The 25,041-nt window shown below is 40.5% G+C and overlaps 1 protein-coding gene across 5 annotated transcripts; it reads right to left on the bottom strand.

Annotated features, from left to right (window-relative positions):
* Positions 1 to 1,996: 1,996 nt before the first annotated feature.
* Positions 1,997 to 23,964, bottom strand: pdzd11 (PDZ domain containing 11). 5 transcript variants are annotated; one of them, XM_060832762.1, is made up of 7 exons: positions 23,601 to 23,964; positions 17,264 to 17,407; positions 14,460 to 14,543; positions 13,591 to 13,647; positions 12,861 to 12,959; positions 9,147 to 9,207; positions 1,997 to 3,206 (listed from the first exon to the last, which is right to left on the bottom strand). In XM_060832762.1, exons 2-7 carry the CDS (start codon positions 17,372 to 17,374, stop codon positions 3,172 to 3,174), a joined length of 447 nt encoding a protein of 148 aa, XP_060688745.1. In that variant the 5' UTR covers positions 17,375 to 17,407; positions 23,601 to 23,964; the 3' UTR covers positions 1,997 to 3,171. The 5 variants fall into 5 exon arrangements, with proteins under 5 accessions (XP_060688745.1, XP_060688746.1, XP_060688747.1 ...); XM_060832763.1 differs by having other exon boundaries at positions 23,647 to 23,964; XM_060832764.1 differs by having other exon boundaries at positions 23,664 to 23,964.
* Between the last annotated feature and the right edge of the window lie 1,077 nt (positions 23,965 to 25,041).

The following is a 25,041-nucleotide window of genomic DNA, read 5'->3' as shown; positions in this document are numbered from 1 at the left end:
TACATCAAGCTACCAGACTATAAATTTGAGCTGGAATACATTTCTACGATAGCTGATAGGGTTTTGAGATGGGTTGCACTGTTTTCATTGGACTGACGTAGAACATACTTTCATTCAGGTCAGTGCAGTGTCAATTGGTTTAATATTAGAGTCTAGTAAGACTTTGCTTCTGCACTCATTTGATCAGACACAATTTTAATTGTTCCTTTCTCCATTGATGCTGCCAGATCTGTTTAGCGTAAGCACACATTTGGGCAAATATGGATCAAGTAAGTTAAAATTAAGGAAAACCTGTGTGACAGGCAAACTATTTAATTACCTAATTAGAGCAACTCTAACTTAATGTACATATCAACTATATTATTAACTTCCAAAGGCATTTAAAAGTGAGAGCAAGCTAAAGCTCATGTAATTTCTTTTAAAAAGGGGTACTTATATGAAACATTGATCAAAGAACGGTTGATGCTGGAATTCTGAAACAAAAATTGCTTGAAGCCAGCATGTCTCAAAAGTATCTGTGGAAAGAAAAGCATGATTAACATTTTGGGTACAGTGATCCTTCTTCAGAGCTCGTGAAATTATCTGAGTGACAAGCAACTGTAGTTATGAAAGTTCAGGGCTTTTCCCAGAGGTTGATATGTATTAAATGACTTCAAATTGGGTAAACAAGGCTCAATTTCAAAACTTGTGAATCATGAGGATAATAATCTTCAAAGAGATATTGATTGATTGACAATTTGATTTTAAAATCTAATGTTCAGAAAGAATACTAGGGTTAAACGGCTCCCATTGATGGAATGATCCAGGATCAAAGAAATAACAAAAGAACCAAAAGCTCCATGGAGGAAAATTTATTTTACATCGTGGTTAGGTTATGGAATCTCTGGCCGAGAGGCTGGCAGAGTTTCAACTGGATCTTTCAAAGAAAAAGTAGGATAAGAGAGAAAAGTTTTCAGGGTAATGGCAAGAACAGTGGGGAATGGGAGAAAGATGTTGTGCCTACAAAGGGCTGGCATCAATGTGGTCAAATGGCCTGTGTTTTTCTATCCTGGAAAACATGTTTTGATTCATAAAGGAATGAACATCAAACAAACCTTCCTATTTGATACATGACATGTATGTATTAAAGCTTTTAATCTAAATTATTAATGTAATCACTATCTCAATTATGGCTTGGTATGCTATGTTGGCAAAGCATATGGTAATTTTAGAGTTCTGGCTACAGCAACGTAGACAAGAGCACTAACTGTCTTCAGTGTGTGTAAACAACACCTTTAGGGTTGGACATGTATATCATATTTTAAGATACTGCACAATGTGAGGCTGCAAAGACATCAAATATAATCAAGAAGCAATTATAGTACATGGACTTTTGACATCAAAAAGGAGGAATTTAATCTTTACCCTGAATGTATACTGACCTTTGGTAAAGGTGTTTCCTCTAAGATTGATTCTGGCAAATAATGATTTTGAGATTTTTCTCTTGATGACCTCTTCACCAGTCAACATGGGCCCCCAATCAATGTTTGTATTGAGAGTCTTGTCATTGTCAATATCACCATGACAATGGAGATTTTTAAAAAATCAAACTGAGGAGCCTTCCAAAAATCAAATGACACATGATAGATTTCATAAACTGACACTGTTTTAAAAGTAACTACTGTTTAGAAATTTCTATATTTTTTTGTTGGACTAAAGAACTCCATGCTCTACTAGACTTATTCCACTGGGCCTTTCTTCAGTGGATATTATAAGTGAACAGATTATTCTGCTGCAATTTTGTTTACAGGCTTACATTGATGAAATAAAATCACATGCTTCAAATCGTGGAAAATGAATTGTTTTTCAGATTGTGAAACAGTTAATATTTCCCCAGCTTGTATTCGCACACATCAGATGGCATACAAGAACAAATTAAGCTGTTTGATATAGAACACGAGTAAAAAGTTCATTGAGGTCTGCTCATCTTCACATATGATGAAATGATCCGAAAAGGTTCAAAAGTTTTAACATATTTATTCTGCATTATCCACCATATACCCCAAAATTATAGTTCAATTGTTGCATATAGTAAATATCTTCAAGAAGAGAGATTAAAGCATGCTGTGGAAACCATCAAGAAATTCCTTTCTTGCCTGTAACAGAGAAGATCCTGACATGCATTTTCCTGAATCACTTACTGCCTGTATCTGAGGAATTTCTCCCAAAGACAACATTTTAGCTTCAAACATTCCAGATAACCTCTGGCATGATCTCGGTCACCAGGTACATCCAAGCAAAAAAAAATCAAAAAACCACACATTACATTAATCTTTCTGATCAAGGATTTGATTCAATAAATTGAGAAGTTCATGTTCTAAAAGTTTAGATTTCCAAGAGCCTTCACCACAATTTCTGTAACTGCTTCACGATCGTATAACTGCAACTATCTGTAGTGGGAGAACTGAAACCGATGCAGTTAAATCCAAAATGGGGTCAAGCAAAGCTGTGTGACAGTCCACGTGTTTACCTCAACTATCGATGCTCTCTGCCATCCATTAAATATCATCTGGATGGTTGTAACTGTTGACATTATTGCTTTGAAAGATATACTAATTAAGTGCAGACATCTTGCTTACTGTGCTAAACATAAAAAAATTAGTTTCTTGGTTTTATAGCCTGTAGAAACCATTACAAACAGTGGCGGTGACATAGAAGGTCGTTCCCTTATTGTTGCAAGATGTAGTATAGAATCAACAGACTTCAACCTTTTATAACAAAACTAAAAGTCAGAAGGATCCTTAAAAGACAATCCTACATAGAGATAAGCAAAGCAGTAGCAACGATTGGGGCTTCTGACGATAACAGGTTTAAGATTCCTGTTAGATTCCCATGACAGTTGCAGAACCAGACAGTGTCTGAGTTTCAGTTCACACAAAGTTCTCCATCATTGAAGTTTCCCCAAAATTTCTCAATTCTCCAACAATTTACACTAACATAAATTGACTGTAAATCCTAGAAATGTTAAATATAAAATGCAGGAGGTATATTTATAAATCTCAAATTTCATTTTCAAATTTGTCCAAAAAAACCAGAAAACCCAATTTCAGAATCTCTCTAGATATTGAGCCAGTCGACCAGACATCTTCCAAGTACAAAACTTTCCAATAATTTCTAAGGCAGGACTTCCAATTAATGAACTGTCCTTTCCTTCTGTCTGCGAAAGTCTGAAAGAAAACAGACAAAATCTGACAATCCAATTTAAGATGAAATTAATTAGCTTCCAAACTTACATAACCTTATAACAGTATATGCTACAAAATATCTTTACCATTTTCCCACTGTAGACTATTATCTTCACAAACTGATCATTCAAACTTGCAAAGTAAACCAAAAATCATATTGCACAGAAGGGCTACCAACTCAGGTTGCCTGCAGCAATAACAAAGGTGCTCCAACTAGCGAAGCAGCTTTTTGTCAGCAGGAATGCCCTTCATCCATATCATAATATTGCCTCTGATTAATAGGAGATATAAGCAACACAATCTGTATGGAATGCAAACGCTTGCTACTGCCTGTACTGAAAAAAATGACTGGTTACTTTCAGTATAGTCAAGATGGAAAATAAAATAAAAATGCTGTTCCCCACTCTCTTTAGATACTTGCCAAAAACACACTGATCTCCTAATTCTGCTTTCCAGCCACCAAAAATGTTTGGTGATTAGGAGATCAGTGTATTTTTGGCAAGTATCTAAAGATTTTTTTTGTAAACACCAAGCAAACTAGCTGTACTTGGTACAGGTAACACTAGATATTGTATTACAGAGTACATAGGAGATAATTTAAGATACAGATTTTCTTGTGCTGCGTAATTTAAAGCCCTAGTAACTAAAACTTTTACATCAGAATGTCAGTGTAAAAAAATGGTCCAATTTAGGAACCATGGTTTTGAATTTTTTAGGAAATCTATTTAAAGCATAGCCCTCACCAGTAACAATTGAGGTCCTATGTCTTATTGCACATGTATGAAATATATACAAAATTATATACAAGAAATAGTTTAACTGAACAATGCTGAACCAATTATTTTAAATGGATGAGGAATTTAATGTTGAATTTGTATCAACTTAAATGCATGGAGTTAACCAGTCCGTGAATAATGAGGAAGTTAAACTCATTGTAATTAATATCCCTTCTACACACCTACATTCGGACCTGCTGGGAAGTTTTTTCAGTCATCTCTATCTCTTCCTTTAAAGTCCTTAAAGTTCACTAATGATCAAGTTTTGGTCACTCCTCATATCCCCCTTTAGCTGTGACGTGTTTTTCATTAAATAGTTGAAGCACCTTGCGGAGTTTTAGGTTAAAATGTGCTATATGTTATTCAAATTTGTATTTATTACTACTTGCTTTGTTCGAAATTTTTTTTAAATAAAAGGACAGATTTTGAAGCTTTGAGTTGGTAGATAAATGCTCTCACATTCAGAATTGCAGCATAGAGACCAGGAAAAACCCAGGCTCAATCCCTAATAGTTACTGTTAGATATTGATCATAGTTAGGGTGCTACAACTATCCCATGACAAACAAAAGGAGAAAAGAATAAATATCTACCATTGTTTTTAAATTACTCAATTATCACTTCTAGACAATATGTGTTGGGATTGCTCAGGATCAGAGTTTGGTTGACAGATAGTTAATGGAGGACATCTGAACACTGTCCAAACATATGAATGAGGTAGTGGAATAAAACTTGTATTTGTATAGTACCTTACACATCCTCCAAACACCCCACGCCCCCATCCCAAAAGCACTTCTATGTTGCTGGGATTTTAGGTCAGTACTTTTACAGGATATGAAATAGAACAGCCATAACGCAAAATCGAAGCTCCTATAAACAATGTGTTACTGCCAGGTAGTTAATTTATTTTTAAGCACTGATTGAGGAATAAGTAGCAGCCAGAATACTTAAGAGGAGCTCCTCTGCTCTGCTTCAAAATTGTGCAATGGAATCTTATACATTCACTTTCAGGAGTGTGCAGGACAGCAATAACATCTCATTCAAAAGCTGGCATCCTTGATGCACATAACAGATTTTGTCTAGAATTTATGCTCAAGTCTGTGGAGAGATACTTGAACCCACAATCCAGAAGCATAAATGTTATTCTTTGAGCTACAGTGACACTAGTTAAAGACATTTACAACAACTAGCACCTCAGAAAACAAATGTGATAAAAACTGAAACAAAACAGTTAAGTGCACCCCAAACCAGCAAAATTTCATCTCCTCCACGGGACTCAAAAGATTTCTTGGTAACATGACCTCTTTCCTGTTGGTACATCATGATTCAGGTCATGAGAAACACTAATTTTCTCAGTTTTCTCAAATAGATGGAAGATGCTTGCTGGCAAGGTAGAATGTACAGCAGCCATCAAACAAGCCAGAGAAAATATCAGAAAAAATTACAACAGTTAGAGGAGTTGAAACAAATTGCTTAATTTATAATGCACAATTATTTTAAATGCACACTTGTTTGTAGGGAATAGTTTACAATATTATAAAGGTGAAAGGGTAAAAACCTTTGTTCATGTCTCACCATTATTTAAGAGGATAAGGGAAAAGTAAACCATAAAACAAAAGACCTGTCAATCTAATAACTACTAGAATCTGTACTCGTCCTAACTAAGAACTTGGGACAAATTTAGACCACATGGATTTGTGTGGCCTCGTCTGAGTGATCTAATTTGATACAAAAACAGAAATTCAGTAGGTCTGGAATCATCAGTGATAAAAAAATTGAATTAATGGTTGAAAGTGGTTGAAAATTAGTTAGAAAAAGGTGGCACAGTGGTTAGCACTGCTGCCTCACAGCACCAGGGACCCGAGTTCAATTCCAGCCTTGGGCGACTGTCTGTGTGGAGTATGCACATTGTCTGTATGGGTTTCCTCCACGTGCTCCAGTTGTCTTCCACAATCCAAAAGATGTGCATGCTAGGTGAATTGGGCATACTAAATTGTCCATAGTGTTCAGGGATATATAGGTTGGGTGCATGAGTCAAGGTTAAATGTAGGGGAATGGGTCTGGGTGAGATACTCTTCGGAGGGTTGGTGTGGACCTGTTGGGCCGAAGGGCCTGTTTCCACAGTAGGGATTCTAATTCTAATTCTTAAAAAGAAAACAAATAGGTTACAAAAAAGGAGAATGTGGCCTGATTGATGTAAGAAATGTTTTCCAAGGTTTGAACTGAAACTTTAGTTTTTAGAAGTGACTTAGTGAAAAGAGTTCTACAGCATAGTACAGAAGGAAACAGGAAATTGCAAATGGACAAATGAAGTGAAAAGGAAACCAATCCTTCCGACCATTTAGGTTTTAAGCAGGAAAAGTTTTAAGTAGGTCAGAAAAGTTGCTACAGGAATAACTGGCTGCCAAGCATTCATAGCAATGTCGTTTTTTTGATCCTTTGATGTTGGCTGTTCTTATCATTGTGAAGCAGAATTCACCAAACATTGGATTGTTCACCCACTAAATGGGGAACGTGAGCTGGGTTTAAACCGTTGGAAGACAGATTAACTTTACCTTACTGATGACACTTTGTTGCAATTGTAATCCTGCTCAGTACAAGAGGAATTACAGGTTCAGACATTTGGTGTCTGTGCTTGGCTGAGGAACCAATAGTGTGAAGCTACCATCTCGAAGAAGATGATTGAATGCCTAAATTAGAATTCTGCCTAAACGTCAACAATATCCTAGTGCCAGGGCTCACTGGTTGGCCTGCAATAGCAGATTCTGGTGGGTATCTAGTACCACTTGATTCAGGGCAGAAGTGTGCCATAATGGGCGCACCCTCTTTCCCGTACCTGATTTCTGGCTCAGGGTTTCGTAAGTAGCAGAGCAGCTACTTCACTGCGATCTACTGAGATCATTCCTCGAAAGAATTTGGGACAGTGGTTAGCAATGCTGTCTCATAGCACCAAGGACCAGGGTTCAATTACAGCCTTTGGCAACTGTCTGTGTGGAGTTTACATGTTTTTCCCATGTCTGTATGGGTTTCCTCCAAGTGCTCTGATTTCCTCCCACAGTCTAAAGATGTGCAAGTTAGATGAAATGGCCATGCTAAATCGCCCATAATCTGCAGGGATGTGCAGACTGGGTGGACTAGCCATGGTAATTGTGGTGTATGGGGATAGGGTCAGGGGCTAGGTCTGGGTGGGGTTCTCTTTGGAGGGTCATTGCAGACTTGATGGGCCAAATGACCTAATTCTGCACAAGGAATTTTATGAACTGTGGCAAGCTGAGTTTGGCAAGAGATAGTTAGAGGTCATCCATCATGTCCAGGAAGAATAAATTGGAATATTTTCTAAACAATAAGCAAATGAAAATTCTGGAGGTATAAAGGATATCCATACATATTATCAGATCCCAGAGCGAAACCTGGTTTGTTAGATCCTAACTTTTTTTAAAATCCTGGAGGTCAGTTAATGAACATATTCACAAGAGGTTGTCAGTTAACTTTTAACAAAGAATAAGGTGTTTATTAAATAAGAAAAAAAATTATGTTACACTAAGCAAAAAAGCCTGAACAACTTAATTACAAACCACATAAAAAGATTCAAATTCACACTGTTTTATTCCAGCAATATCCTTACACTCAAACCTCAACAGAGAGTCACCATTGCCACTGCATGCTTTTCATTTCCTTTTGGCAAATTTCTGTGTCCCCTAGCTGCTGATTTCCTTCAGTTGCCAGGTCTCTGAGACACTTGAAACAAACTGCAAACTAAACTCCTCAGAACTTCAGAGCAAATACTGGAGTTTATTAAGCTTAGTTTCCAGGCCAGATTTCTTTTTGGGAGAGCCTCCAAAACTTTGCACACAAATACACAGACTAACTAACTGACTTTTTGAATTATTCTGTCAGTATCAAAAGGATGACACACAGACACCTGCACTAGGTAACAGGGTAGACAGAATAAGAACAACCTTTTCATAAAAAAACACAATTGTTAAAACCCAGCTCTTCAGATTAAGGTAATAAAACTGCATTAAACAGCATATAAACAAGAAGTAATCTCTGTACCAACTCAAACCAATACTACAAAATCAAACTAAAAAGAAACATCTCTCCCTCACACCTTAACACAAATTAAAAATATAGATTAAACTTCAAATTATATATTGTTCTAAACACCATAAATCTCAAAGCTTGCAGACAGAAACAAAAGGCAAAAAGCTAATTAAATATTGGTCTTGATCAGAAGGGAATTGGAAAATAAAGTACAGGAAATTATGTTTTATTCATAGTAACTCTTGATCAGATTGGATTTGTTCAGTTCTGGACTTCTACAAAGGTTTCGTAGACACAGTACACAGACACAGAATGATACAATGGATTAAAGGAATAAACTGACGATAGTCTGTATTAATTTGGATGATAGTTCCACTGAATACACCAGATTTAGGAGTGATTTAGAGTCACAGTCAGAGAGGTACAGCATGGAAACAAACCCTTCCATCCAAATTGTCCATGCTGAACAGATGTCTGAGATTATATCCCTCCAACATCCTTCCTATTCATATACCCATCCAGGTGCCTTCTAAATGTTGTAATTGTACCAGCCTCTACCATTTCCTCTGGCAGCTCATTCCATACACATTCCACCCTCTGCATGAAAAAGTTACCGCTTAGATCCCTTTTAAATCTTGCCCTTCTCACCATAAAGCTATGTTCTCTAGTTTTGGACTCTCCCACCCAGGGGAAAAGACCTTATCTGTGTACCCTCTACATGCCCCTCATATAAACCTCTATAAGGTCACCCCTCAGACATAAAAGATTTAACAAGGGTTAATTAAGAGACTCTATTTTTTCAAATGTGGAAATCCAGGACAGGAGGGCATAAAATTAAAATGAGGGTCAGGAGATTCACTCTAAAAGATCAGGAAGCATGGTAAAAGATTGTCAAAATCTGGAATTCTTCCAGAAAAGCTGTGGATGACAGGCCATTTAAGTTTTCATGTATATTTGTGTTACATAAGTACATGAAGAGAGAACGTTCAAACGCAAAGGCAGATAAACTGTCTTGAGATCAGCAATATTCCATTTATGAAGGCAAAAACTGACTCATGGTTTACTCACAATCCTAATTCCTATCACTGTATGGAAAGTACTCACTGTATGGAAAGTAACGAACCCTCATGGTAATTTCTTTGGCAGATTTCAGGATCTCAACAGCCTATACAACAGAAAAACAATAACTTAACAAGAACAAAGATCTGAAAGGAAAACAGAAGTCGATTGTTTCTGTGAGTGGAGAAAAACAATATTTTGTTTCAACAAGAAATGCAAGTTATCTCAACAGAATCCATCCATTAGCACTGCTATGTCTGATGTTAACTGATTTAATTACATTAAGGAATAACAATCATCATTTATATTCCTCTGAACTTTAATCTATGCAGCAAGTTAGGATACTGGTGTAGTGGTTCTGTTCGCCGAGCTGGAAGTTTTTGTTGCAAACGTTTCGACCCCTGGCTAGGAGACATCATCAGTGCTCTGGAGCCTCCTGCGAAGCGCTTCTTTGATGTTTCTTCCGGCATTTATAGTGGTCTGTCCTTGCCGCTTCCGGGTGTCAGTTTCAGCTGTCCGCTGCAGTGGTTGGTATATTGGGTCCAGGTCGATGTGTTTGTTGATGGAGTTTTTGGATGAATGCCATGCCTCTAGGAATTCCCTGGCTGTTCTCTGTCTGGCTTGCCCTATGATAGTAGTGTTTTCCCAGTCGAATTCATGTTGCTTGTTGTCCGAGTGTGTGGCTACTAGGGATAGCTGGTCGTGTCGTTTCGTGGCTAGTTGGTGTTCATGTATGCGGATTGTTAGCTGTCTTCCTGTTTGTCCTATATAGTGTTTTGTGCAGTCCTTGCATGGTATTTTATAAACTACATTAGTTTTGCTCATGTTGGGTATTGGCTCCTTTGTTCTAGTAAGTTGTTGTCTGAGCATGGCTGTTGGTTTGTGTGCCGTTATGAGTCCTAGGGGCCGCAGTAGTCTGGCTGTCAGTTCTGAAACGCTCCTGATGTATGGTAGTGTGGCTAGTCCTTTTGGTTGTGGCATGTCCTCGTTCCGTGGTCTATCTCTTAGGCATCTGTTGATAAAGTTGCGCGGGTATCCGTTTTTGGCGAATACCTTGTATAGGTGTTCCTCTTCCACTTTTCGCAGTTCTGGTGTATTGCAGTGTGTTGTAGCTCTTTTGAATAGTGTCCTGATGCAGCTTCGTTTGTGTGTGTTCGGGTGGTTACTTTCATAGTTTAGGACTTGGTCTGTGTGTGTTGTTTTCCTGTGTACCCTTGTGGTGAATTCTCCATTCGGTGTTCTCTGTACTATCACGTCTAGGAATGGGAGTTGGCTATCCTTTTCTACTTCTCTCGTGAATCGGATTCCTGTGAGTGTGGCGTTGATGATCCGGTGTGTTTTTTCTATTTCCGTGTTTTTGATGATTACGAAAGTGTCATCGACATATCTGACCCAGAGTTTGGGTTGAATTTGTGGTAGGGCTGTTTGTTCTAACCTTTGCATAACTGCCTCTGCTATGAGTCCCGAGATTGGTGATCCCATGGGTGTTCCGTTGATTTGTTCGTATATCTGATTGTTGAATGTAAAGTGTGTAGTGAGGCACAAGTCCAGTAGTTTAAGTATGCCGTCTTTGTTGATAGGTTCCGCCTCCTGTTTTCTGTTCTGTATGTCCAGTAGGTTGGCTATTGTTTCTCTGGCTAGGGTTTTGTCAATCGAAGTGAACAGTGCCGTCACGTCAAATGAGATCATGGTTTCTTCTTTGTCTATGTGTGTATTCCTGATGGCGTCCAAGAATTCCTGTGTTGATTGCATGGAGTGTTTGGATCCGCTGACCAGGTGTTTCAGTTTCTGTTGTAGTTCTTTGGCCAGTTTGTATGCTGGTGTCCCTGGTAGTGATACCATGGGTCTGAGTGGGATGTCTGGTTTGTGTACTTTGGGTAGTCCATAGAATCTGGGGGTGTTGTTGCTTTCTGGTTTCATTCTTCGTAGGTCCGCTTTGGTTATCTGTCCGTTTTTTTGTAGATTCCTTAGTGTGTTATTTATTCTATTGGTGAGTTGTGGTGTGGGGTCAGAATCTTTCATTTGGTAGGTGTTGGTGTCTGCTAGTATGTGTTGTGCTTTTTTGATGTAGTCTGATTTATCTAGGATGACTGTCATTCTGCCTTTATCTGCTGGTAGTATGATTATGGTCGCTTGGAATTCTTGGACGCCATCAGGAATACACACATAGACAAAGAAGAAACCATGATCTCATTTGACGTGACGGCACTGTTCACCTCGACTGACAAAACCCTAGCCAGAGAAACAATAGCCAACCTACTGGACATACAGAACAGAAAACAGGAGGCGGAACCTATCAACAAAGACGGCATACTTAAACTACTGGACTTGTGCCTCACTACACACTTTACATTCAACAATCAGATATACGAACAAATCAACGGAACACCCATGGGATCACCAATCTCGGGACTCATAGCAGAGGCAGTTATGCAAAGGTTAGAACAAACAGCCCTACCACAAATTCAACCCAAACTCTGGGTCAGATATGTCGATGACACTTTCGTAATCATCAAAAACACGGAAATAGAAAAAACACACCGGATCATCAACGCCACACTCACAGGAATCCGATTCACGAGAGAAGTAGAAAAGGATAGCCAACTTCCATTCCTAGACGTGATAGTACAGAGAACACCGAATGGAGAATTCACCACAAGGGTACACAGGAAAACAACACACACAGACCAAGTCCTAAACTATGAAAGTAACCACCCCAACACACACAAACGAAGCTGCATCAGGACACTATTCAAAAGAGCTACAACACACTGCAGTACACCAGAACAGCGAAAAGAGGAAGAGGAACACCTATACAAGGTATTCGCCAAAAACGGATACCCGCGCAACTTTATCAACAGATGCCTAAGAGATAGACCACGGAACGAGGACATGCCACAACCAAAAGGACTAGCCACACTACCATACATCAGGAGCATTTCAGAACTGACAGCCAGACTACTGCGACCCCTAGGACTCATAACGGCACACAAACCAACAGCCACGCTCAGACAACAACTTACTAGAACAAAGGAGCCAATACCCAACATGAGCAAAACTAATGTAGTTTATAAAATACCATGCAAGGACTGCACAAAACACTATATAGGACAAACAGGAAGACAGCTAACAATCCGCATACATGAACACCAACTAGCCACGAAACGACACGACCAGCTATCCCTAGTTGCCACACCCTCAGACAACAAGCAATATGAATTCGACTGGGAAAACACTACTATCATAGGGCAAGCCAGACAGAGAACAGCCAGGGAATTCCTAGAGGCATGGCATTCATCCACAAACTCCATCAACAGACACATCGACCTGGACCCAATATACCAACCACTACAGCGGACAGCTGAAACTGACACCCAGAAGCGGCATGGACAGACCACTATAAATGCCGGAAGAAACATCAAAGAAGCGCTTCGCAGGAGGCTCCAGAGCACTGGTGATGTCTCCTAGCCAGGGGACGAAACGTTTGCAACAAAAACTTCCAGCTCGGCAAACAGAACCACTACAACAAGCACCCGAGCTACAAATCTTCGCACAAACTTAGGATACTGGTGTTGTGGTCAGGCCCTGAACTGAAAAAGATTAATCACGTGGAAGGGACACTATTATCATTAACTGTTATCACTGAACAGTGGTTCATATCGCATAACCTGAACTCATGTTACAAACTTTCAAAATTATTGCCCCACATGATTAGTCTTAAGAGTTCACATAGATACATTTCTCTGCTCTGGAACTTACCTTGCTATGCTCTATGTCCTGGAAGTCAATGTCATTCACTGCAAGGACCTGGTCGCCCTCCTGCAGCCCTGCATGATCTGCATCGGAATCAGGAATCACCTATGATAAAAGGCAATTACTTACACTTGGGTTTGTAATCCTGAACACATATGGCCATTCTTACTTAATATGAAGTCATCTATACTAGCAGATATCTGCAGAACATCAACAATTGACCTTTGCCACAGCCAGGAGTGGTGCATAAAAAGGGAAAGGGAAGAGTATTTGTGTGCATAAATGTGTTAGATCTTCCACTCTGTCCTAAGGTTGAGGTGCATAGTTGACACATTGATCCCAAATTTGTTTTCCCAATATTCCACAGCCTCCATGAGTGACATTACCAATCCACCATTGAATTAGGAAATCATCCGCTATAGTGTTATGACCCTGAGGGATAGGACTGAGGCCACCCAAATTAATTTCATAGCAGACTGTAAAGGTCAGTGGACAAGAGAGACTTCCATCCATCAGCTTGAATTGGATTTAAATACTAAATGTTAACATTTTAAACAACTGACTTTTTATACCAGAATTCCTCAAGTTATTCCCTGAATAGTTGTCACTCCTTAGCCAATAGATCGAGTCCTATGCCTTTGTTCTTACTCAGTGTAAAACTCCAAGATTGTAACTTGGACATAATACTCAATAGAAGAACATAAAACTGTAGCATACTTGAATGATGAATACAAACCTTTGATATGAAGATGCCAAGCTGAGAGGCCTTGCCCCCTCGGATGTTGAATCCCAGCTGCAAAAAGCAAAAACACAATTAATTTTGTGAAACATCAGATTTACAGAATTTCCAACGCAGTATTACATGAATCCTTAGACAAGGCCCTATCAAGAATCCACTGCAATAGTTAATGTCCTGGCTGACAATCAGCTTTAGCACTGTAGGCTGGATCAGCTACAACACCAAAATTCCATATTGTATTGCCACTGCTTTAATTTCTAGTGGATCAACTTTGGGCTGCACTCAAAGCAATGCTTGACAATCAGAGCTAATTTTCAACTATACATTTCCTTCTCCCCAAGTTAACTCAATAAAGTAGCCACATCAAAAAAGATAAATTGGAGCATCATTCAAAGGAACACAGTGCCAAACAGTTCACCCCTCTAAGAACAAAGATGTGGCTGCTTCAAACTCATTTCACCAAGAATCCCTGATAACAATTAGATCAATGTGAAACTGTGTTCCCAGTAACTTATTCAAATTTATTATGCCATGGGGGACTGGAAAACATGATCTATGATGGGGTTATCTCAGACATTCTTTTCTTCCTCATATTGAAGCAGCAACCAATCGCATGGATATCAAACTAAGGAACTCACTGCCTGTGGCAGTTATAGCATCAAACTGTCGACCTGCAGTATACCAACTCAAACCTTTGCAATCCATTTAATTATCCTTTTAAACTGGTTGAGTACCCAACCATTATTGGATAAAAATGAGGGCAAAAATATTAACATTAAAGCTGAAACACTGCATCCACAAAGCACTCAGAGCTTAATAATTTCCTTTAATTTACAAATACTTACTTAGGTATGAAGAGTTAATACCTGAGCTCCAGAGGGTTTCTTCAACTGGATTATTCGAGGTAAAAACTGGGTCAGTTCATTGTTGTAATCTGAGTGATGTAACCTCTAAAAGAATCAAATAAAAGCTAGTTTCAATTTTTAAAAAATCTCACTCCCTCAAAAATCAAAAATCAGGTTCATACATAATTTTGCAACATCACTGACCACAGTAAAGCAAGGCTTCTTATCTCATGCAATGATCCCTTTGGAGACCACTAACATTTAAAGAGAAATCCACATTCCTAGCAATTAGCTAAACTAAGTTATACAAGATTTCACAGTTTTAAAACAATTTGAAAAATTATTGTATCTAAAGCAACTCCAGTAACTTACCAATATAGCTTAAAGACCTACGCTATAACTCCAACTCTCCTTATTATTTCCATTCAAGACTGAATCAAGATTTCGTAAGTGCATTCACGTTTCTGAGCAGCAACCCACAATTATGTTACCCGACTCCAAAATGCACTTCAATGTCCCTCAGTGTTACAGTTTTCTCAGCAGTTAAATATTATGAGGGTCCTTCCATTAAGGTTTCATGGCTGAGGATGTCTTAGTCTCTTGCTCTGATTGCTAGCAGATACCAAACCACATTCTTAAGTCTTTCAAGCTAATTCAACAGAGCCTTATGACAGAAAGCTCAAAATCTCTATAGATGTTTTCCTCATAATAATAAAGATGGCCTTCAATCACTTCACATTCCATAACTTTTAATATTTTATCTATATAAGAACCAGTAGCTCTCAATCTATTGAACTACAGTCCACATCAAATCAAAAACTCTGACCAAACCAGTTCAAAAGAGTCACTGGACTCAAATAGTAACTCTTTCTACACAGATGCTGCCAGAACTGCTGAGTTTATCCAGCACTGTTATATTTGGACCTCCAGCATCTCACTATTTTTCTTTTATTCGAAAACTGACTGCTTGCTTTCTGAGCAAAGATCCCAAAAACCTCTACCTCTTAACCCATCTCTACAACAGTATTGTACACTTTGAGACAACCTCAAACTGAAGTGCAAATTTAGATATTTTACCTTCAACAAAACTGATTCTGTAACCCTTATGAATAATTTGTATAGTCAATAGATTTTGCAATCATTCATCCCAGAACTTTGCCCCGAGGAAACAACTTCCTTATTGACCAAGTACCCTAATCTCTCTCCTCCTAAGAATTTAATACTTAATTTAAACTTTTCATTGAAGGAAATGGTGACCCTCTGGCTCTACCACAAACCTAACAATGAATAACTTACTATCCAAGCATTTCCACATCACTTCTGAACTTGCTGAATAATCACAGGCTATTTCAAATGCAATAAATGCATGGTCATTTGTATCACATTTGTTTGTCAGTTTCTCAACTTGATACAACCATTCATCGACTGCTTAAACTTTTAGATACATTAAAAAACATAAATTATGAATGTGATATTCCCAACACTTGTACAAGCACATCTCTTTCCCAAGATTCAATTTCTTCTTCCTTGATTCTATTCCCTAAATTGACAACCACCTAATTTACCCTCTAGGTCCCTATGTTGATCAAAATTGAGTTGACACTATTTTTCTAGGTTTTGCTCATCTCGCCTTTAAATCTACAAACATCACCATTGAGGGCTCTTGTGGCACAGTGGTAGCATGCTTACCTTTGAGTCAGGAGGCCTTAGTTCAACCCTATCCACATGTGCATTAACAACTTCGAACAAGTTGATTAGAAAATATTTATAGTCATCACCTTTATCTCAAAAACAAACCTTTAATCTCATTTGCCCTTACAAACTGCCATCTCTCACGTTTCCTTCTTTTCCAAAAGGTCCTCATAAAGATGGTCTTCAATCACTTCAAATTCCACATATTGGTCAATAACTCATAAATTGGTACCAATCTTTCCAGGACTCCATTTGTGAATCCCTTCAATCAGAATTTTGCTCCTTAACTAACTAAAACTACTGTTATCAAAAAATTATAAATGGTCTGTGGCAAAGCCACAATCTATCTCTCCTTGTCCTTCTGGATCGGTCTGATGTTCTTGAAGTGGTTGACCACTGCACTCCCATCCTGTTGGATGAGACTGTTCTCACCTAGTTCCATTATAACTTGAGATGGCTTCTTCTCCAGCTCCCAAAAACCTTTGGTGTACTCAAATAAGTTATCCTTTGAACCCACTCAATTCTCATTGACACACATTTCAGGAGACTTCTCAAAGCATAATGGTAGCTTTGAAATGCATTTTAACACCCAGCTAAACATATACCATTCCAATATCCCTTCCAACTCCTCTAGTTGTTAAATTATCAGACTGATGATCTGATATCGTGATTTTCTGCAGGAGCATAAATTTGTTCCAAATAATTAAAAAAAACTGACATCATTTTTCCAGTCTCCACAAAAACTCCATCACTCTTGCTGGCATCAAAATCAGAACATATTGCTGAGTTGAGGTCATATTTGACCCATAGACAAGCGTCTGACCACCTGCTTCCACTACGAACTGTGCCAATTTCACTTTCATAATATTGCTCTCACCTGCTAAAACCCTCATTCGTTTTTTAAAAAACACTCGAGACTCAGCTATCCCAATGTACTCCTGACCAACCTCCCACAATCTACCATCCATAAACTAAAGAATTACTTTGCTGCTTGCATCCTAACTTCCATCATATCTCATTCTAGCAGTTTTTAAAAAATTAAATCATAATGCTCCAGTTGTGCCAAAGTCAATTCTCGACCTAGTTACTACACAGATAGATTACCAAAATTTAAACATAAGCAACACAGTTACCTCCTGCAAAGGTATCCAAGGAGGTGGATTTTCATATGGTGGTAAAAATACTACTGGATATTGATAGTCATCGTAATTGCCTTTTGGATCTGCGTATATTCGGTTTGACATTGGATTCTTTCAGAGATTGGTAACCAGTAAAATCTGCAAACACAATCACAAACAGTTGTGAATGGCTAAACATTTTTACTTAAAACTGCATTGTAAGAGGTCATGAATTTACTCTATATAAACCAGAAGGGTCATTTAGCCTTTTTTTAATGTCACTCATCCAGAAAGAACCTACATCCCACTCATCATAAAATCAAGTTGCTGCTTAATGTTTAAACATATTTGCCTCCATTACTCAACAGTTTGAGATAAGAATGATGCAAAATTGTAAAGTTTTTTTTTGTTAATTTGAACCTGTGCCCCTTATCCTTTTTCAATTTAACTGGGAAGTAGTTTTTGAAATATTTTTTCATACCATTTGTTATATTATTTACATACACAAATATATGGCCACCTCACAAAACGGCCAACGCTGAAATGATACACAGCTGCAATAAGATTACAATTTCCTGTTTGGAAAATCTGGAAAATGCAGAGTTACAGGGATAGATAGAGGAGTGGGTCTGGATGGGATGCTCTTTGAGGGTCGGTGTGGTGGACTCAATGGATTGTAGGGATTCTAGATTCAATTCTATGATAAACAATGAACCAATTTATAAATTGGTATCTTCAGTCGTATTCTCCAAGGCCTTGATTTCTATAATTTTCTTAAAAATGCAGGCAAATATACACCACCCACTCCACAGTCTTCAAAATTTCAGAACGCAAAGCAACTATTCAAAAACCTGCATTTTTAAAGTAGCGATGATCTCAATCACAGGATGTTACAAAGTATTCTATAGCAAATAAAGTGTGTTCACTGCTATAAATATGGGAAATACAGCAATTACTTTGTACTCACCAAACAGCAATATTGTAACCATCAGATAATTTACACATAATGTTGATGGAGACATTTAGCCAGTCATTACTGCACTATTGTTAATTTTCATTTTCAATAACTTGTTAAACTTCTTTCAGTACTAAGTATTATAAGCATATTTCTTCTGTCAAATCTTGTAGGGCATCTGTTTTACAAATATTTTGTTATTTGAAAACAATAACTAAAGTCATAAGGTAACTGGTCATCTATTTGCCACAACATTTTTCCATAGATCCTGCGCAAGATATAGCAAAGCAAAGAAGCGCAAAGTATTCCAAACCACACTGTCGCAAAATTATCTTTACATGTTTTGCAAAGGTATTGCACCGAATGTGACTCAAGTGCATTTACTGTTCTCCAGTGTTCTTATTGATATGATTGTATCTGATCATTTGAACAATTATAAGTCAATAATATTCAAAACAGAAGTGGAAAGAAATGGGAATTTCTTCACACTTGGGTGTAATCACCTTATGGTCTATCCAGAAAGCTGAGCTGGGTTGAGCTGAGCTTATAATTCCCACTGACACACTACCCTGGGCTTTATTAATAGGGGCAGAGCACAAGAGCAAGGTGGTTATGCTGAACTTGCATAAGCTACTGAATCAATCTCAACTACAGCATCGTGTACTGCTCTGAGCTCTAGTAAAGATTTGCTTATTGGAGGTTATTTACAACAATGGCTCCAGGGCTGAAGCATTTCAGTTACAGGGATAGATTGGAGAAATTGTGACTGTTCTCCTTGTAGAGAAGTTGAAAGTAAAATTGCCATAGTCGTCCTAGACTATAGGGCTGTTCTCTCACTAGAGAGAGATGATCGGTGATTGTTACCTGAGGGGTTGCCATGCCTCAGGCAAGGATAGTGGCTGAGAAGGAGTCTTACATAATAACTTGGTGGAGGAATTGAACTCACATTGTCACTCTGCGTCACAAACCAGCCATCCAGCCAACTGAGCAAATTGATGTCTCCAGCCAAAAGGTTGTGTACAAGTCAGTTCCTAACAACCACAAGTGCTCATCCAACTGCTGCTCAATTTTCCATTTCTTTGTTTGTGCACATGCTAGCAACCCTACTTCATAAACCTACTTTATTTTCTTTCTGCTTGGCTGGGTAAGCAGTTATAGTTCGATATCAAGGTCATCAGTCAATTCAACGGCATCAGATAGCACATCATGAATGCTTGAGAGGCCTTGAGGAATGATCTCTCAGTGGAGGTGTTCAGTGCGTACACAATAGTCTGACCTGGATGTCCATAGTCCCAATTTGAGTTTTTCCTCATTCCATAAGTGTCCATATTTTCAGTAGACCATCGACAAACAGTTGAAGTTTGTCCAAATTTTCCTTGGAAATCGAAACCTTAGACTTCACTTGGGACGTGGTTGAAGGTAGGAACTCATATTCCCAATTCCTTCGTCTCCGCCGCATCTGCTCCCAGGAGGACCAATTCCAACACCGCACAGCCCAGATGGCCTCCTTCTTCAAGGCCCGCAGATTCCCCCCAGACGTGATCGACGATGCCCTCCACCGCATCTCCTCCACTTCCCGCTCCTCCGCCCTTGAGCCCCGCTCCTCCAACCGCCACCAAGACAGAACCCCACTGGTTCTCACCTACCACCCCACCAACCTCCGCATACAACGTATCATCCGCCGCCATTTCCACCACCTCCAAACGGACCCCACCACCAAGGATATACTTCCCTCCCCTCCCCTATCAGCGTTCCGCAAGGACCACTCCCTTCGTGACTCCCTCGTCAGATCCACACCCCCCACCAACCCAACCTCCAGCCCCGGCACCTTCCCCTGCAACCGCAGGAAATGTAAAACTTGCGCCCACACCTCCACACTCACTTCCCTCCAAGGCCCCAAGGGATCCTTCCATATCCGCCACAAGTTCACCTGTACCTCCACACACATCACCTATTGCATCCGCTGCACCCGATGTGGCCTCCTCTATATTGGTGAGACAGGCCGCTTACTTGCGGAACGCTTCAGAGAACACCTCCGGGCCGCCCGAACCAACCAACCCAATCACCCCGTGGCTCAACACTTTAACTCTCCCTCCCACTCCACCGAGGACATGCAGGTCCTTGGACTCCTCCACCGGCAGAACACAACAACACGACGGCTGGAGGAGGAGCGCCTCATCTTCCGCCTGGGAACCCTCCAACCACAAGGTATGAATTCAGATTTCTCCAGTTTCCTCATTTCCCCTCCCCCCACCTTGTCTCAGTCGGTTCCCTCAACTCAGCACCGCCCTCCTAACCTGCAATCCTCTTCCTGACCTCTCCGCCCCCACCCCACTCCGGCCTATCACCCTCACCTTGACCTCCTTCCACCTATCCCACCTCCATCGCCCCCCCCCCCCAGTCCCTCCTCCCTACCTTTTATCTTAGCCTGCTTGGCTCTCTCTCTTATTCCTGATGAAGGGCTTATGCTCGAAACGTCGAATTCTCTATTCCTGAGATGCTGCCTGGCCTGTTGTGCTTTGACCAGCAACACATTTGCAGCTGTGATCTCCAGCATCTGCAGACCTCATTTTTTACTCATTTTAGTGAGTTTTCTTGTGCCAATGACAGAGCAAGGTACAGGCATGCTATTGAAACTCTCCAAAATCTTACAACTACTCCCATCCTTGTGGCAACTCTGGTTAGCTCAGTGGTTAGCACTGCTGCCTCACAGCACCAGGGCCCTGGGTTCGATTCCCCTCCCAGGTGACTGTCTCCAAGCAGTTTGCATGGTCTCTGTGTCTGCACAGGTGCTCTGATTTCCTCCCACAGTCCAAATATATGTAGGTTAGGTAGAGTGTGCAGGCTGGGTGGATCAGCCATGGGAATTGCAGGTTACAGGGTTGGGGAATCTGGATGAGATACTCTTCAAAGGTCAGTGTGGACCTGCTGGGAAAAGGGCCTGCTTCCACACTATAATGATTCTACTAATCAACTATTTGATCAGACAGTTCCATCTGAGCCTTAGAGTCAAATTAGGCTTCCCACACATAACCAACATGCTCCCATAGGGATCAACTCTCTTCAGCATATGCCAATGACTTCCCTCCCTTGAAAGTAACAATTTTTCACATATTTGGCCTGGGTTTTCCATGCTAAAGAACTCCAGGATATTGAGAAAACAATATGAAAGATTAATGTTTGCTGGAAGTCTTAGCGAAAGTAAAACATCCAAGATTTTTAAAGGGCTTTACAGCGTAAGTGCTGAAAGGATGCTGCCCCTTAAGGGAGAGCTAGGACTAAAGTCCATAATCTTAGAATAAAGGAATCTCAATTAAGACTGAATTTCTTCCCTCAGAGATTTGAGTCTTTGGATATCCTTGCTATAGAGAGCTGTGGAGGCAGAGTCATAGGGATGTACAGCACCCTTTGGTCCAACACATCCATGCCATCCACATATCCGAAGTTAATCTAGTCCCATTTGCCAGCACTTGGCCCATAACCCTCTAAACCCTCGCAATTCATATACCCATCAAGGGTTTTCTTAAATGTTGTAATTGTACCAGCCTCCGCTACTTCCTCTGGCAGCTCATTCCATACACACACCCCCCCTTTGCGTGAAAAAGTTGGCTCCATAGGTCCTTTTTAAATCTTTCTCCCCTCACCCTAAACCTACACCCTCTAGTACTAGACTCCCCCTATCAGGGAAAACATTTTGTCTATGTCCCCTATCCTTGCCTTTCATGATTTTATAAACCTCTATAAGGTCACCCTCGGCCTCTGACACCTCTTGATCCGTAGGGGAATAGAGGATTACTGACAAAACACCGGAAAGTGGATGTGAGGAATATCAGACCAGCCACAATCCTGTTGAATGGTGGAACAGACCTGAGAAGTCAATAAGGCTACCTTTTCTATTTCTCATGGTCTAGGAACCACAGGAGTTCCTTATGAAGGTAATTGGCATAAGTAAGATTAGATTAGATTAGATTACTTACAGTGTGGAAACAGGCCCTTCGGCCCAAAAAGTCCACACCGACCTGCCAAAGCGCAACCCACCCAGACCCCTACATTTACCCCTTACCTAACACCACGGGCAATTTAGCATGGCCAATTCACCTGACCCGCACATCTTTGGACTATGGGAGGAAACCGGAGCACCTGGAGGAAACCCACGCAGACACGGGGAGAACGTGCAAACTCCACACAGTCAGTCGCCTGAGTCAGGAATTGAACCTGGGTCTCAGGCGCTGTGAGGCAGCAGTGCTAACCACTGTACCACCGTGCCGCCCACTAAGTAAGCCCTCCAACAAAAGCAAAACAGTAAACAATGTTCCAGCTCGGCGAACAGAACCACAACAACGAGCACTCGAGCTACAAATCTTCGCACAAACCTTGAAAGCAATAAAGAGTTAATATAAAACAAAACTACAGATGCTTGAAATCTGAAACAGTAAAGTGTGTTCATCAGATTCCTCTGTTCTGAGAAAGTGTCACTGGACTCACAGCATTAACTCTGATTTCTCTCCACAGATGCTCCCAGACCTGCTGAGCGTTTCCAGCAATTTCACAGAATCGTAGAATCCCTACAGTGGGGAAACAGGCCATTTGGCCCAACAAATTCACACTGACCCTCCAAAGGGCATCGCACCCAGACCCATTCGCTACATTTCCCCTGACTAATACAAATAATCTATACAGCCCTGAACACAATGGGCAATTTAGCATGGCCAATTCACCGAACCTGCCCATCTTTGGATTGGGGGAGGAAACTGGAGCACCCGGAGGAAAACCACGCAGTCACAGGGAGAATGTGCAAACTCCATACAGTTTACACAAACTCCCTGGCACTTATGATTTGGAGATGCCGATGTTGGACTGGGGTGTACAAAGTTAAAAATCACAACACCAGGTTATAGTCCAACAGGTTTAATTGGAAGCACACTAGCTTTCGGAGCGATGCTCCTTCATCAGGTGATTGTGGAGGGCTCAATCGTAACATAGAATTTATAGCAAAAATTTGCAGTGTGCTGTAACTGAAATTAAACATTGAAAAATCGATTGTCTGTTAATCCCTGGCACTTGTTTATGTTTCTGATTTACAGCATCTGTAGTTCTTCCAATTTCTACAGTTAGCCCATTGTTGTGCTCTCCCACATCATTCTTAGCCTGGCCCTTTAATGTCACATCCTCTAAAATTAGTGAAGGCAGCAAATAATCATTTCTTCTCCCTCAGATTCCAGGTCTTTAGTTGACGTATCAGTAACTTGCCGTCTAAAATGCCGATTTTATTGTTAAGATTCAATTTTCAACAGCATAAAATATTTCAGCAGCACCCATAATCCCACAACACCTTCCCTTTAATATCCGGCCTGTCAATAGGCCGCGGCCTCCTCAAACGTTGCAATTTGAACTTACTCTGACACCAGTTATTAGAAATACTGAGCAAAAGCGAGTCAATGACCTTCCGTCCAAACAGACCTGGGCTGGTCATGTACACCCACCAACGCCGCCGCTCGGTTTATAAATCAATCAGTCAACAAGGCGCGCGCGCACACAAAATAAAAACCCGGGAAAAAAAAGGAAATTTCCCGAAACGCAACGTTACGGGTTTCCGGAGGACCAGGTCTGGGGCTCAGATCAACGAGGTAGGTCCCAGGCGGGAAGGGATGAGGACCGCCACGACGAACCGGGCCCGCCGCGGGAGAGCTTCAGGTACTGGGTGCAGGAAGCCCGCGCGCGCCCAACCGCCAGCCAGCCCGGGATCACGTGACTGCAGTTTGAACTGGGCGGTGACGGTTAACATGTGTTGCTGGAACAGCGCAGCATCCCCGAGCAACAGGAACATCGACAGTTCGGGCAAAAAAAAACCCAACCCCTTCATCAGCTGAAGGTTGGGGACCTGGTGGTGGGAGGAGGATTAAAGTTAAATCCTCATAACATGTGGACTCCGTGAAAACTACCAAGCTTCTAGTGGACTGCCATTTAACGCAGCAGAATGTTCTCAGCCAACATGTGGTGTCACTGTTGGTGACACCTTCAATCACATCACTGAGGACTGAACTGAATTAGCTTTCTTGCCACATACCCAACTGAGTACAGGTGAGACGTTTCCAGTCGCTGCATGACACCACCGTCTTAGGTACAAAAGGAACAGATACTTAAGAGAAGAAAATAGTCCAGCATTACAGTCCAGAGGAATTAAATCAAAGATAAAGGAAACGTTCAGAATACCCATCTTTCCCACCCCACAACCTACTATTGCCAGGAGTAACCATGTCCACTCTTACTGCTGCACCACTGCTGCTGTCCAAAGCACCACAGGAAGGAAAATAGAGCAGAAACAAAAGGAAAATTGGTGGGCTGTAGGCAAGAGATCGCATGCAGCCCTGTTACTCTGCTGCCATCCTGAATTGGACGGAGTAGACTGGTGGAGCAGTTATTGATCCAATTTGATTTGTCCAAGGTATACCAGGGCAGTTTCCCACACTGTCAGGAAGGACCATCATTTGAGGTATTTCTGTCAAAATACAATGGTGGTCCATTCAATTAGCAGATCCATTCAATGCATCAAATAAATGTACATAAATGTAGCATGTAAGCAAGAAATGCTTTGGGTTTCCTTGCAACCACATGGAATGTCAAATCCTGACATCTTTAGTATTCTTAGGCAAATGCTTTATTCATTTAATTATTGAAATGTATCTCTAAAATGATTTTCCACATTGTCACAGATGCCAGTGTTCTGGCAGCACAAGTCTTCAGCGCTATTACCAGAATGCTGGCATTACCCATTGCCTCCAAACAGTTTTTCCTGTCATAAAGGAATGAATAAAATTGGCTGAAGGCTGGTATCTGT

Source organism: Hemiscyllium ocellatum, chromosome 11 (genome assembly GCF_020745735.1).
Source record: "Hemiscyllium ocellatum isolate sHemOce1 chromosome 11, sHemOce1.pat.X.cur, whole genome shotgun sequence".
In the NCBI taxonomy this organism is placed as follows: Eukaryota; Metazoa; Chordata; class Chondrichthyes; order Orectolobiformes; family Hemiscylliidae; genus Hemiscyllium; species Hemiscyllium ocellatum.
Note: the sequence above shows the minus strand (reverse complement) of the source record. Positions and strands in the feature narration are given on the sequence as shown.